The sequence below is a fragment of the Pelodiscus sinensis genome, chromosome 18 (genome assembly GCF_052426305.1).
Source record: "Pelodiscus sinensis isolate ZL-2025 chromosome 18, ASM5242630v1, whole genome shotgun sequence".
Classification (NCBI taxonomy): domain Eukaryota; kingdom Metazoa; phylum Chordata; order Testudines; family Trionychidae; genus Pelodiscus; species Pelodiscus sinensis.
In genome coordinates, this window is record NC_143069.1 from 563,191 (window position 1) to 578,041 (window position 14,851).

At 59.3% G+C, this 14,851-nt stretch overlaps 1 protein-coding gene across 6 annotated transcripts; it reads left to right on the top strand.

Moving 5' to 3' along the window:
- The first annotated feature begins 1 nt into the window (after nt 1).
- On the top strand, nt 2-14,670 carry SIRT2 (sirtuin 2). Of its 6 annotated transcripts, none has more exons than XM_075917240.2 (16): nt 2-145; nt 649-695; nt 2,456-2,504; nt 3,425-3,541; nt 5,165-5,206; nt 6,313-6,419; nt 6,715-6,771; nt 7,263-7,331; nt 7,675-7,804; nt 8,398-8,457; nt 9,900-9,955; nt 11,158-11,234; nt 11,320-11,371; nt 11,646-11,765; nt 12,196-12,262; nt 14,092-14,229. In XM_075917240.2, exons 1-15 carry the CDS (start codon nt 130-132, stop codon nt 12,220-12,222), a joined length of 1,026 nt encoding a protein of 341 aa, XP_075773355.1. In that variant the 5' UTR covers nt 2-129; the 3' UTR covers nt 12,223-12,262; nt 14,092-14,229. The 6 variants fall into 6 exon arrangements, with proteins under 6 accessions (XP_075773355.1, XP_075773354.1, XP_075773351.2 ...); XM_075917239.2 differs by having other exon boundaries at nt 3-145; nt 14,089-14,226; XM_075917236.2 differs by having other exon boundaries at nt 4-145; nt 11,698-11,765; nt 14,092-14,670.
- The last annotated feature ends 181 nt before the right edge of the window (nt 14,671-14,851 follow it).

Genomic DNA, 14,851 nt, shown 5'->3' on the forward strand with positions numbered 1-14,851 from the left:
GGCAGGCCGGGAGGAGGGGCGGGGCGGGGGCGCGGGGCACGCCGGGAGATGTAGTTCTGCCGAGCGGGCGGCCCGTTTCCCTGCCGCAGTCGGGTCCGGCGGAGCCGAGCGGGGCGGGCGCCGGGGTCCATGGCCGAGCGGGACGGTGACTAGCGGGATAGCCCCGCCCCCGGGACAGCCCCCCATCCCCCAACGCCCCCCCCGCGGGCTCAGCCCCCCATCCCCCAACGCCCCCCCCCGCGGGCTCAGCCCCCCCCATCCCCCAACTGCCCCCCAGCCCCCCATCCCCCAACGCCCCCCCCGCGGGCTCAGCCCCCCCCCCCAACCCCCCCCCGCCCCCCCCCCATCCCCCAACGCCCCCCCCCGCGGGCTCAGCCCCCCCCATCCCCCAACGCCCCCCAGCCCCCCATCCCCCAACGCCCCCCCCGCGGGCTCAGCCCCCCCCATCCCCCAACGCCCCCCCCCCCCGCGGGGCTCAGCCCCCCCCATCCCCCAACGCCCCCCCCGCGGGCTCAGCCCCCCCATCCCCCAACGCCCCCCCCCGCGGGCTCAGCCCCCCCCATCCCCCAATGCCCCCCCCCCACAGCAGCGCGCCTCCCTCCCCCTTTTCGCCAGCAACTCGGGTCTCTTCTCTCCCTGCTGTCCCAGCTGCGGGGCCCGGCGGGCGCGAGGCGGAGCGGGGCGCGGACTCTCCCGTGAGTAGGGGGCGCAGCTCGGGTTCCCTTTGCAGTGCGGGGGCTCTCTGCTAACCCCTTCCCTTCTTCTCGAGCGGCCACCCACCACAGCCTGCCTGCAAAAGAACCAGGAGTCCTGGCCCCCAGCCCGCTGCTCTAACCTGCTCCACCCCATTCGCCTCCAGGGCCAGGGACAGACCCCGAGAGCCCCCACCCCACTTCCCTCCCAGTGCTGGGGCTAAAACCCAGGAGGCCTGGCTCCTCTACCATCTCCCTGCTGTATCTGGAGACCAGGCCCCTTTCCTGCAGCACAACCCAGGAGTCCTGGTTTGCCTTTGTCCCAGTCCTCAGAGGATCCTGCCACAGACACAGATGCTTCTAACACTAGCCAGTAAAACACAGAAGACGGCTTAACGGGCTGCGTTACCGGTGAACTTAACCTGCTATATTGACGCTGGCTAACTTAACCCGCTGCATTAACGTTGGCTCACGTAACCGGTGAACTTAACCAGCTACATTAACGCTGGCTTATTTAACCGACTGCGTTATCTCTGGCTTACTTAACCTATGAACTTAACCAGCTACATTAACACTGGCTTATTTAACCGACTGCATAAACGCTGGCTTACGTAACCGGTGAACTTAACCGGCTGCGTTAATGCTGACTTACGTAACCTGTGAACTTAACCGGCTGCGTTAACGCTGGCTTACTTAACCGGCTGCGTTAACGCTGGCTTACTTAACCTGCTGCGTTAACGCTGGCTTACTTAACCGGCTGCGTTAACGCTGGCTTACTTAACCTATGAACTTAACCGGCTGCGTTAACGCTGGCTTACTTAACCTATGAACTTAACCGGCTGCGTTAATGCTGGCTTACTTAACCGGCTACATTAACGTTGGCTTACGTAACCGGTGAACTTAACCAGCTACATTAACGCTGGCTTATTTAACCGACTGCGTTATCTCTGGCTTACTTAACCTATGAACTTAACCAGCTACATTAACACTGGCTTATTTAACCGACTGCGTTAACGCTGGCTTACTTAACCTGTGAACTTAACTTGCTACATTAACGCTGGCTTACTTAACCTATGAACTTAACCGGCTGCGTTAACGCTGGCTTACTTAACTGGCTGCATTAACGCTGGCTTACTTAACCTATGAACTTAACCGGCTGCGTTAACGCTGGCTTACGTAACCGGTGAACTTAACCGGCTGCGTTAATGCTGACTTACGTAACCTGTGAACTTAACCGGCTGCGTTAACGCTGGCTTACTTAACCTATGAACTTAACTGGCTGCGTTAACGCTGGCTTACTTAACTGGCTGCATTAACGCTGGCTTACTTACCCTATGAACTTAACCGGCTGCGTTAATGCTGGCTTACTTACCCTATGAACTTAACCGGCTGCGTTAACGCTGGCTTACTTAACCTATGAACTTAACCAGCTGCGTTAATGCTGGCTTACTTAACCTATGAACTTAACCGGCTGCGTTAACACTGGCTTACTTAACCTATGAACTTAACCGGCTGCGTTAACACTGGCTTACTTAACTGGCTACATTAACGCTGGCTTACTTAACCTATGAACTTAACCAGCTGCGTTAATGCTGGCTTACTTAACCTGTGAACTTAACCAGCTGCGTTAACGCTGGCTTACTTAACCTATGAACTTAACCGGCTGCGTTAACACTGGCTTACTTAACTGGCTGCATTAACACTGGCTTACTTAACCTATGAACTTAACTGTCTGATCTTTGTGTGTTTTTTCTGTTATTCAGGACTCTGATTCTGACTCGGAAAACGGTGGTGCTTCTGGAGAGTCTGAAAGTAGGTAACTTGTGCTGTATTGTAGGGGAAGGGATGGGGAGCATGGGGCGGCCGAGTAGCATGATACACAGGGGAGAGCCTGGGAGAGCCTGCTGGGTCTGTCAATCTATCCCTGTTCCTTCCTCTCAGGGGGGCCTAATGCCTCAGGTGATTAACGTGAATAGGGGTAAATCATCTGTCGTTAAACCAGCTCTTTCTGTCCGGGCTTCGAGGCAAAAATTGGTCTGTGGCTGGAATTGGGATTGAATAATCTTTCTCAATTATCTTCAGGCCCCTGTCGCTGTAGTTTCTGAAAGCCTCTGTTTCTGACATATTTGTTCCCATAACTCCCTGGGAGGCAGGGCAGTGCCACAGAAGGGGAAACTGAGGCCAGTCCGGTGACACCACCTTTGCAAAAGACGTTATTTAAACAGACAGGCACACTTTTCTGCTGTCTGCACTGCGGGTTCTGCTAAGCACGGCTGTGTCAACTAGCGGGTGTGAACACCCCCAGCCAACTGAAGCGTGTAACATACGCCAGGCCCCAGCGACTCCTCGCACGAGTAGTCAGTTGCAGAGCTGTGCCTTGAACCTAAACAATGGGCCCTTCCGTCCATGCCGGGTTCTCCTGTCGTTCCCAGTGCACTCACACACCCTCTTTTCCCTTTTAAGTCTTCAAGGCACTTTCTAAATATTAACTAACCTTCAAAACGACCTCCTTCTGTGACATTGGGAAATGGAGTCCTGAGGGGGAAACTGAGGCTCGAGGACGAGAACTGCCGTGCCCAAGGCTGCTCAGCAAATCCGTGGAGCTAGGATTAGAAACCAGGCCTCCTGGCTCTCAGTCCCCTTGCTCTAACTATTAGACCCTACTCCCTTCCCAGAGCTGGGACCAGAGCCCAGGAATACACAGCTAACTTTGCTTGTCCTCTCCCTTTCAGTGGATTTCCTGCGAAATCTCCTGTCCCGGACGCTGGGCCTGGGCAGTGAGAAACCGGAGAAGGTGCTGGATGAGCTGACACTAGATGGTGTGAGCCGCTTCATGCTGAGTGAGAAGTGTAAGCTGGGTCCCCTCTTGGGAGGCAGCTGCTCTGAGACTGAACCAGAGCGACTCTCATCCTGATTTCCCCCCTCACAGTGGGAAGGGAAAGGGGTTGAGGGAGAGGCTGTGGGCTAGCGGGGCTGTCTAGGGGCAGGCCTGGAGCAGACCAAGGGATGTGGCAGGGACTCCATGTTGGTGTAACTTACAAGCAGGGGCACAGGTGTCACTTACACATTCGTACACCCCACCCCTTCTGAGCTGCTGGGAGGGATCCAGTCTCCATGGGCTCCCTCTTGGTGCTGGGGGCAGGTTTGACAGGGGCTTGGGGGTGGCTTTAAACCTCCCTTGTGCTACTTGTATTATGGGCCCTGGTATAAGTTAGAGCGGGGCTACTCAATACGTGGCCTACGGGCGGCGGGCGGCCCATAGCCCATTTGTTTGCAGCCCGCCCCCGAGTGGGATCCTTTGAACATGGCCTCCACTGGGAACACGCTCCACAACGGCGAGTCCATAGAACGCTCGTCTGCTGAGCTGCGTTTTAGTAGTTCAATTCCTGGACTGTCGTTGCTTAGTACAAGTGCTGTCATATGGGTGGAGATCGGGTAAACGTTGCCTTTTATTAATAGCAGCAGAGCTGACTTAGATGGGGGGGGGTGTTGTGTAGTCTTGCCTTAAGCTTTGTATTCATGCCCCTCAGTGCGAAAGAAGCTATTTGCATGTATATTTGCACGTCTATGCAGCCACTCTTAAGCTGCAGCCCTCCGCATGTGCTGAGTATCATTTTGGCTCCTGGGGCTTCCAAAGTTGAGTGGCCCAGAGTCCGAGCAACCTCAAGGCTGTTCTGGGGAGTATCTGCTTCCCAAGGTGCTTGTGAAGCAGAGAATTGCCATACGTCTGGTCCCCGAGTTACGACCAAAGCTGTCGTAAATGGCGGACCCCGCGCTTACAAACGGGACCCAAGTTACGACCAAAGCTGTTGTAAATGGTGGACCCCGCGCTTACGAACGGGACCCCGCGCTTACGAACGGGACCCAAGTTACGACCAAAGCTGTTGTAAATGGTGGACCCCGCGCTTACGAACGGGACCCAAGTTACGACCAAAGCTGTTGTAAATGGCGGACCCCGCGCTTACGAACGGGACCCCGCGCTTACGAACAGGACCCAAGTTACGACCAAAGCTGTTGTAAATGGCGGACCCCGCGCTTACGAACAGGACCCCGCACTTACGAACGGGATCCATGTTAGGAACAGCGTGGTCGTGTGTAACTCTGTGGGGTCCGAATTACAAACAAACCAAGTTACGACTGATTGTTTGGTCCGTCACCGGTTCGTAAGTTGGGGAGAGGCTGTACTGCAGCGCCTGCTGCGGGCTGGGAGTGGGGCCTCGATGCCAGCTTGAGAGGCCCCCTGCTCCGCTCAGGGATATGCTGAGTCCAGAGGGGCCTGCGTGACACTGCAGGTCAGGTTCTAGCCCAGCAGGGGTCAGGAGTGCAGGGACACGTGGCTTTGCTCTTAGAGGGATAAGCTCTGGGCCGTGGGCTGCGGTGATGTCTGCCAAGAACCTGCACCGAGAGCGTGGGGCTGGTTCCCACGTGGCTTTCAGCACTCTGATCCGATGCCTCCCTCTCTGATCTTGCAGGCAGGAACATCGTCTGCATGGTGGGCGCTGGGATTTCAACCTGTGAGTACAGCTGCAGGCGTGGCGGAGCTAGGCCGTCCACGCTACAGAGAGACCAGCCTAGAGCAGTTCCCGGAGGGGCTCTGATAGTGTGTCTATCGCCCCTTCCATCCCAGAGCTGTTTGCGAGCCACGGCTGACCTGCAGCCACCTCTGGGGTGGAAGGTGGCAGCTGTTTGTACAGGCACCACTCACTCCTACACTCGTGAGTCTGGCAGATGCTTGTGTGTGCTGGGGCGGGGGAGAGTCCTTCGTCCAGTCCTGAGACACAGCCGGCTTCAGTATATGCAGGGATCGAGGCTATACTGAGGGGCCTCTGCGTCTGGGGTGGGGCGTGACGGCAGGGAAGAGGAGTCCTGTATTGCATTGGCTGCAGGAGGATGGTAGGGAGCCAGGGAGGAATAATGGTGGCTGTAATTTGACCAGAACACTTGGCCCTGGTGGGCGGAAGGGAGAGGACGTTGCCATGGGACCACGAACCCTAATTTCAGTGTTGTTTGAAAGACAGTGCCGCTGGTATCCCAGTGCCGAGCAGTCACTGGGGTTCTACTGCAGGCCCGGGGGTGCGCCTGTTCCTGGTGCGAAGACCCCGCACCCAGGCACATGGGGAAGAGCTTTCTGAAGTGTCTGCGGCCGGTGGGCACCCACCCAGTGCTGATCAGGCGCCTAGCAGACCTGTCCGAACCTGAAGAAGTGGGTGGTGCCCCCGAAAGCTCCTGCTGCCATCAGCATGTTTCCCTAGCCTGAAAGGTGCTGCAGAACTAGTCCTTGTTTCAGCTTTTCCGGGTACAGCCACCCCTCTGAAGCTGTCCTAACCTGGACTGGGCTCACTGTAAATCCTGGGACGGATTCTGTGGGGAGCTGGGGGACTTTGGGCTGATCCAAAGTCCTGGTCAGGAATCTGGAAGGGGATGTCCTTAGCGCATAATAGCTCTGTCTCCTGCTGATTGCAACATCCTTGTGGCACCCCAGAATGGGAGTGACCCTAGAAAACTGCTCCCCTGCTAGGCTGAGGGACAAAGAGGTGACCAGCCCCTTGCTAGAGGCCCCCCCACGCCTCACCGACGCATCCTCGTGAGTTTCCTAACGAGCTTGCCGTGTGTCCCTCAGCCGCGGGGATCCCAGACTTCCGTTCGCCCGGCACCGGGCTCTACGCCAACCTGCAGAGCTACAACCTGCCATACCCGGAAGCCATCTTCGAAATCAGCTACTTCAAGGTAGCACCTGGGGTTCCTCCTGCCATAGTTATCGGTCGCTTCCAAAATGTCCCCCCTCCCCCACACGTCCTAAAGAATCCCTAAAGCGGGTGCTGAGTTCAAATACTGGAGCACAGGGAAAATGGGGGGTGGCCGAAAAACTCCCCCTCCTTGCCTGAGGGCCTCATCCTGAGAAGCATCTGCCAGCCCCCCAAACTGCAGGGGCTGCTCTGAGAGGAATAGTTTTGGGGGGACCCAGGATCTGTAAGGCAAACCTAACCCCTCCCCTAACGTTGGTCTATTTCCCTTCGCACAGCAACACCCGGAGCCGTTCTTTGCCCTCGCCAGGGAGCTGTACCCAGGGCAGTTCAAGGTGAATCCGGTCGGCTGTCGCTCCGGGAGCCAGGGCTCCGGGGTTTATTCCTGGCAGCTAGCGCGGGGGCGTGGGAGCCAGGACAGCGGCGTGTCTGGAAGCAGAAGGGGCAGTACCCTGGCTCCGACGCAAAGGCCCCACTATCTTGGTATCCACACGCCCCCAGACACTTGCATCCTGTTGCAGATCAGACCGGTGGGTAGCTGGCCTGGGGGCTGCTCCCCTCTCCCCGCAAACACAAGCACACGCCTCGTTCAGGTCACAGCGCTCTCCCTCTGGAGCACGGAGCCTCGTCTGGCAGCCCCCCATGCTGGGTCAGACCTGGAGTCCTCTCCCCCTTTCCCCGCTGGGTCACGCCAACAGCCTCCTGGGCAGCCCTAAGCCTCCCCCACCCCCACTCAACCTGGGGACCAGCTGGTGTAAACACAAGGCAGGGCCGGTGGCTGTTGGCCTGCCCGGGATCCTCAGCGTTGTGCCCTGCTCCGTTCTAGCCCACCGTGTGCCACTACTTCATCCGGCTGCTGAAGGAGAAGGGCTTGCTGCTGCGCTGTTACACACAGGTGGGAGACCCGGGGGGCTACTGCATGTAACAAGCTGGGACTCTCAGCCCCTGGGTGGGGGCACCACCCCTGCTCATTCCAGCAACAGACCCCTCCCATCCCTTCTCCTGCTCCTGGAGCCTTCCTGCCCCTCTCCAGCTGAGCTACTTACTGACTTCCTGCTCTCCAGCTAATGGGTCCCGCCCCCTTTCAAGGGCCAGGCATGCTGTGATTTGGGGGGGCGGGCATTCGGGAGCCTCAGCTCAGCCTGGGGGCAGTGACATTGGCTGGCTGGCTTCACTTCCCGGGCATGGGTCCCAGCGCGCCAACGGGCAGGCGGGATGGGGGCGTGTCTGCCTTTCAGAACATTGACACGCTGGAGCGGGTGGCCGGATTGGACCAGGACGATTTGGTGGAGGCTCACGGCACCTTCTTCACCTCTCACTGCCTCGGCCCCTCCTGCAAGAAGCAGTACAGCCTGGACTGGATGAAAGGTGCCTCCGCCCCCCGCTCTTCTTAGTGACCTCCATCAGCGACCGGCCCACCTAGAGGGGCGTGAAATCCGTCAGGCCGCTAATCCCCGTCTGTTCTGGGAGCTGCCACCCCCCGGCAGGGGAAGAGGCGTGGGCTCCCCCAGCCCCAGGGGAGAGGCTCGTCCGGAGGTACGAGCTCCTGGGGGCAGCCAACCCCAGACTCTGCGGGGCTGACGATGCCTGCAGGCGGGGACGCGGGGGTGTTTGAGGTTAGTGATCTCTGGGGCTGCTTAGCAGACTCGAGGGTCAGGCTGTCGTTTGCTTTCCCTTGGGTCTCTGCCGGAAGTCGAGGCCTGAGCCAGCCCAGAGGCCCGTTCAGTTCGTCTTCCGTCTCTGAGGGCGGCCCGGTGCTGCAGAGGAAGCTGTGATCTGCCCTCAGGCTGGGTGGTTCCCTGCCCCGTGAAGCCTTAGGAATCTGCTGGGCGCTTTCAGATCTCTCCCCGAGCTTGTGGGCCCCTCTCCAGCGCATGTGGGTCCCGCCCGAGCGGTCTGCTCCCGCCCCTCCCAGGCCGAGCTGAAAATCCCGCCTCTGACTCCCGTGTTCCTTCTTTCAGAAAAGATTTTCTCGTCTCTGACGCCCAAGTGCGACAAATGTCAGAGTCTGGTGAAGCCGGGTGAGCATCTGGCCGCTGGCGATTCCTTCCTGGGGGTGGGGTGAGACTCACCTGGTCTGCACTCAGCATTTACATCGGTATAGACACGTCTCTTGGGCACGAAAAGCCCACGCTCCTGCAGAATCCACCCGCCCTCCCCTCAGCGCCCGGTTGTCAGGAGAGTTCTCCTGTCGGATTGCTGTGCAGGGGAGAACCCCTCCCATTGGTGCAGGTCATGCCTACACGGAAGCTGCTGTAACGTTTTAAGTGTCAGCCCGCGGTGTCCAACCGGTTCTGAAGCTGTAGCCACTAGAGTGTTCCTGCTGTAGCGAACTAGCCACGCTCAACCAGGCAAATCGCCATGTGTAGCTAGGGGCTAGTGTGTTGGACACCACGGGTGTAGATGTACCCTAAGAACAGGAGTCTGGATCTCTGTGTCCCGCTGGCTGTGTCAAGACTGCAGACTTCTTTTGGAAGAGAGCATCTACACAGCAAAAGCACAACAAAAAGGCGATGTGCTTTTTCCAAAGATAGTGTCCACATTCATTGGATGCTATCTCGCATTTAAGTGCTGATCGCTGTGGACGGAGTGGCCACCAGGGCACCTGTGCTTTTTCCTGGAGGCCTCCTCTTTCAAACGAAAACCCTCTTCCCCATCCATACGAGCTCTTTTGGCTTCCTCGTAGAATGAGGTTTACCCTGCGCTCTTTGACTGTCTGCCAAAAGAACACCATTTCACTGTTGACATAAGTGTCTTGTTTCCGGAAAAACTCTGCAGTGTAGACATAGCCTCTGCATGTACGTCTCTGCTCCAGCAGCGCGTTCTGAAGGAGCAGCTTAGAAGGTACTGGCGCTAGCAGAGCTCGTCTCTTCTCCCTTCGGCTCCGGGGAGCTCTGCGCAAATGCAAATGAAGTCTGGCAGCTCCCCTGCAAAGCCACAAGGAGTGTGCTCGCTGTGTCCCTGAAAATGCAGCTGTCTCTAGAGCAGAGCACTGCAGGTGTGCAGCTGTGGCTTAGGACAGGCAGGGAAGACGCACGTGTCCAGTTGAAATGATGGAGGTGTGGGGGAAGGACAGGAGGTTGATGTGAGCGAGATTCACCCAAGTATTGTACGTGTCTGGGGCTTTTCATTTCAAAAGCGATTTACAGACACAGCACAGAGCATGGCTGAAATGCAGCCACCTTGGGAGCGAGGGCAGCAGCTGTTGCAAACTGACCACCGCACGGTGCAGGGAAGGGCTCTGGGCCAATCGCCTGCTTCGGGGATACGTTCCCAATGGACAGCGTTTCATTATTTGTCTTGGGGTCACTGGGGGGGGCTCCTTTGGGCAAGGTGCCAGACGTTTCTGGTGCTGTTCGATGTATTGCGGGAGCACCTTACGGCCCTAGGCTGTGTCCTTGCCCCAAGAGCCGTGTTCACACTGAGCAGGCGGGCTGAGTGTGCTGGCGTCTCTTCTCCCTAGATATCGTCTTCTTCGGGGAGAGCCTGCCCCCCCGCTTCTTCGCACTCATGCAGTCGGTAAGTGCCCCGGCTGGACGCGCCCCTGCTTGCCTCCCGGCCTCGGGTGCACGATGGGGATGGGCAGGCTGCCCTGAAGCAGTGAGGGGACTCTCCCATGCATGCGAGAGGCCGTGTTAAATGGGCCTCTGGCTCGGAGTTCGGACAGCAGCGGGGCAGGGACCCTGGGTTGGGATGTTGAGCCGAGTGGGGGCTGGGATGGGGAAGGAGTTGCAGTGACCCCTTGGTTTGATTTGGGAGGAGGTTCTGTAGGGCCAGGTGGGCCCATTGGCCTGATCAGGATATATAGGGCTGGGAATATGGGACTGGATGGAATTGCCCAGGGGGTGGAATATATGGGGGTGGGTGGGTCCATTGGTCTGATGGGGGGGAAATGCAAGGCTGGATGGGAACATGGGTCCATAGCTGGGCTGGTCCATTGGTCTGACGGGGGGACGGGTGGGTCCACTGGTTTGATGAGGGGCATACAGGGACGGGTGGGCCCATTGGTCTGATGGGGGGGAAATGCAAGGCTGGATGGGAACATGGGTCCATAGCTGGGCTGGTCCATTGGTCTGACGGGGGGACGGGTGGGTCCACTGGTTTGATGAGGGGCATACAGGGACGGGTGGGCCCATGGGTCTGATGGCAGGGGTTGGATTTCCAGTCCCGTGGTGGCAGCCGGCAGCACAGGGTGAATGCTGCGTACAGATGTGGTCTTATCTCGGAAGAGATCTACTGCCATTAGAAAAGGTTCAGAGAAGGGCAACTGAAATGCTGAGGGGGTTGGAACAGGTCCCACATGAGGAGAGGCTAAAGAGACTGGGACTTTTCAGCTTAGAAAAGAGGAGACTGAGGGGGGATATGAGAGAGGTCTATAAAATCATGAGTGGTGTGGAGAAAGTGAACAAGGAAAAGTTATTTACTTGTTCCCATAACATGAAACTAAGGGGCAGCAGGTTTAAAACAAATAAAAGGATGTTCTTCATACAGCGCAGAGTCAATCTGTGGAACTCCTTGCCGGAGGAGGCTGTGAAGGCTAGGACTATGACAGGGTTTAAAAGAGAACTAGATGAATCCATGGAGGTTACGTCCATGAATGGCTATTGTTAGCCAGGCTGGGTAAGGAATGGCGTCCCTAGCTCTGTTTGCCAGAGGGTGGAGATGGATGGCAGGAGAGAGATCGCTTATGTTAACCGCCTGCCCCCCCTCGCTCTCCACAGGATTTCCAGAAGGTGGATTTGCTTATCATCCTGGGCACGTCGCTGCAGGTGCAGCCCTTCGCCTCCCTCGTCAGCAGGTGGGTGGGCTTTCAGGGCGGCCTGCGAGGCCCCTGGCTGTGGGTCGCCTCCCTTCCATAACCCCCCTCTCCTTGTCTGATGCAGGGTGCCCACAAACACCCCCAGGCTCCTGATTAACAAGGAGAAGACAGGGCAGGTAAGCCCGCGCCTGGGAGCCGTGGGTGTGGGTTGCTTGTGCGGGTACCGACTGCCAGGCTCCCGTGCCAGCCAGGACAGCGCCACCCTGCCCACCTTCCGTGTGGCTGCCTCCTGCAAGGGGAAGGGGGTGAAACCTGCACTGGGAGGGAGGGAGGGACGGGGTTGTGATTTGCCCCTGCCCAGTGATCTCCCAAAATCTTGGGCATCTGCCTGTGGAGCCCCGGGAGAGGAGTGGGCAGGGAACAGGATGCAAGGGTTATATAATCCACCAGGGGCCACCGAGAAACGCCCCCCTGTCCTCACCGTGGTCTGTCTGGTCTGCAGAGCGATCCCTTCATGTCGCTGATGGGTCTCGGCAGCGGCATGGACTTCGACTCAGAAAAGGCCTACAGGCAAGTTGCCAAGGGGCCAGGGCAAGTCATACAGCCCACAGGAGAGTGGGGGCTAGTGGTCAGAGCAGGGGGCTGGGAATCGGGACTCCATCTCAGGGCCATGTGTGCGGAGGGGGAGGGGTGCTGTTTAGCGGTTAGAACTGGGCATGGCTGAAACTGTATTACTTACCTTCCTGCCCTGGCTTTGATGCTGAATAAGTCATCGGAGCGCTCCGTGCCTCAGTTTCCCCTCTAGCAAAGAGGATGAGCGATCCTTTGCAGAGGGTAGATCCGTGAATGCCAGCTGTACCCTTTAGCATCCGCCAGCTCAGGATGTGAGGGACAGGCAATGAGTGGTCGGGAGGCCTGGGGGAAGACTGTCCCCTGTCCCAAAGCTATTTAACACCGGCTTGTTGGCTTCTTCCCCTGCGGGTCCTCCTTCCTCGCCCAGGGACGTGGCCTGGCTGGGGGACTGTGATGGAGGCTGCACCGCACTGGCAGAGCTGCTGGGATGGAAGGTAGTGACTCCTCTCCTGCGCGACCCTGCCACCCTGAGTCCATCCCAAGTCCCGGGTGCCCCAGCCAAAGTGGAGCTCTGGGGGCCCCACACAGCCGCCTGCGCTGTCTGTCCTGGCCCTTGTCCTGGGTCTGTGGAGAGGTGCCACGGTGCGCCCCAGAGGATGCTGCCCCGGGGAGGCTGCATCTCCTAGTGGGAGTTTAGGGTTCTGATACGAACAGCCAGCGCGCCCCACCCCGGAACTGGCTCCATCCCCACGTTGGGAGAGATCCCTGAGTCACGGCTGTCAGGTCGCGCCCAGGCTCAGCCCTTCCGTCCCAGGCAGGACCCCTCTCCAACACGGCAGCTCCTTCTCGGGGAGCCCGCTCCGGTCCAGCGACCCTCTCTTGGGGGGCCCCTCTCACCTGGGGGGTCCGCCCCTCTGCCTCCGGGACGGCGCCTCTCAGGGCCTCCAGCCTGTCTCCGCCGTGAGCCCCTCGGGGGGTCCCCTCCCAGGGGGAATAGCACCCCCCTGCTCCCCAGCGACTCCCAGACAGCCCCAAACAGGAGGGTTATGGAGCTTTGAACAGCAACGGATCCCTCAGGCCAGTCGCCTGGACCCCTCAGTCCACACGTCAGCCTCCCCTGCGGCCAGCTGAGTCCTGCCTGCCCTGCCCTCAGTCCTGAACAGCCCCCGGCTCCCAGCAGAGCCTCCAGTACCCCAGCAACAGCCCCTCCCCCGCCAGTGTCTCTCCCCAGGTAACAGGGTCACCTGGCCCCTCTTCTCCCCTCCCCTTCCCCATCCAGCTGGGTCCCCCTCTGCAGCCCGTTGTCTATTGTCTGGCCGGAGCTGGCCCTGTCCTCTGAGCAGGGCCGGGGGCACCAGGGCACCAGATGCCGGCTCCAGTTCTGGGCTGTTCTCTGCAACAACAAACTCCCCCCTTGTCACATTAACCAGTAACTTCTGGGCACTGAGCCCCCCGCATGTAACCCCCTTTGAACCCCAAACTCCCCAGTTCCTCACAGCCTGTCCAAAGCCCTGCCCCAGAGGTGGCTGCATGTCAGGGCTGGGTGAAGGCTCCCTGTGCAGGGGGCTGCATGTCAGGGCTGGGTGAAGGCTCCCTGTGCAGGGGGCTGCATGTCAGGGCTGGGTGAAGGCTCCCTGTGCAGGGGGCTGCATGTCAGGGCTGGGTGAAGGCTCCCTGTGCAGGGGCTGCATGTCAGGGCTGGGTGAAGGCTCCCTGTGCAGGGGGCTGCATGTCAGGGCTGGGTGAAGGCTCCCTGTGCAGGGGGCTGCATGTCAGGGCAGGGTGAAGGCTCCCTGTGCAGGGGGCTGCATGTCAGGGCTGGGTGAAGGCTCCCTGTGCAGGGGCTGCATGTCAGGGCTGGGTGAAGGCTCCCTGTGCAGGGGGCTGCATGTCAGGGCTGGGTGAAGGCTCCCTGTGCAGGGGGCTGCATGTCAGGGCTGGGTAAAGGCTCCCTGTGCAGGGGGCTGCATGTCAGGGCTGGGTGAAGGCTCCCTGTGCAGGGGGCTGCATGTCAGGGCTGGGTGAAGGCTCCCTGTGCAGGGGGCTGCATGTCAGGGCTGGGTGAAGGCTCCCTGTGCAGGGGGCTGCCCTGCCCCAGAGGTGGCTGCGCCTTGGGGCTGGCTATAGGCAGAGGGGCAAAGATGCTGGAGGATGAAAGTGCCCGTCCCCAAGGTAGTAGGGTGCAAACGGTGCCACTGGAGATCTTTGCTTTAGCCCCTTTCTTATCCACGGAGGCGGCTTTCCCCCTCCAGGGCAGCTCGCCGGCTTCTCCCTGCTCTGCCCCGGCTCTCTGGCCTCACTGCCCTCTGTCCTTGCGCAGAAGGAGCTGGAGGAGCTGGTGAGAAAGGAGCATGCTGCCATTGATGCTGGATCAGGGCAGGCCAGCGAGGCTGGAGCGAGCCCCTCCCCTCCCCCAGTGAAGACGGCGGGGCCCTTGCCCGAGAAGGAGGGCGGCGCTGGAAGCAAAGCAGAATGATGGAGCTGGGTGCGGCTGGAGCGGATTTCGATTTGCCGCTGCCTGGACGCGGGCGAGAGCCATCTCTGATGAAACGGGGCTGGGGGCTCGGCCCCCCCAAGGCTGCAGCTCAGGGAGGAAGGCGAGAGGCGGGGAGGGGCTGCGATTCGGGGGCCTGGCTGCGCCCTCGCCTGCCCCGTGAGCTGTGGGTTCTTGGGATGCTTTGCACTAGCCCTGTGGTTTGTTATTTCCCCACAAGGAAGTGCCGGAAGGGAGAATTGCGTTTCCTCCCTGGTGCGTTCCCCCTGCCGGGTTCAGTTTCACCCGAGTCCCGTTGGGGCCCCCCAGCCAGCGTCCCTCGATGGGCCGCCAGCGGGGTCCCGCCTGGGTAGTTGGTGCGGTGTGTGAAGTGTCTCTTGGCTATTAAACTGTAGCGTCTTGGAAGCAGGTTTGTGTTGGCCTGTGGGTCTCTCTCCCCCTGGAACGAAGGCCCCTTCATTACGGGGAATCTAATTTTGTCCCAAGGAGTAAATGGCCCTGGTGCTGCAGAGAGATTCTGTCTAAACCCAAAGCCCCCTGCCTGGCTTCAGAGAAGCCCTGTATGACCAGCTGCCCCACCCCAGAAGTG

Coding starts and splice junctions, on each gene's coding strand:
- SIRT2 (XM_075917235.2), top strand. Junction 3,542..5,164: donor CTTCATGCTGAGTGAGAAGT/GTAAGCTGGGTC, acceptor CTGATCTTGCAG/GCAGGAACATCGTCTGCATG. Junction 11,372..11,697: donor ACAAGGAGAAGACAGGGCAG/GTAAGCCCGCGC, acceptor TCTGGTCTGCAG/AGCGATCCCTTCATGTCGCT.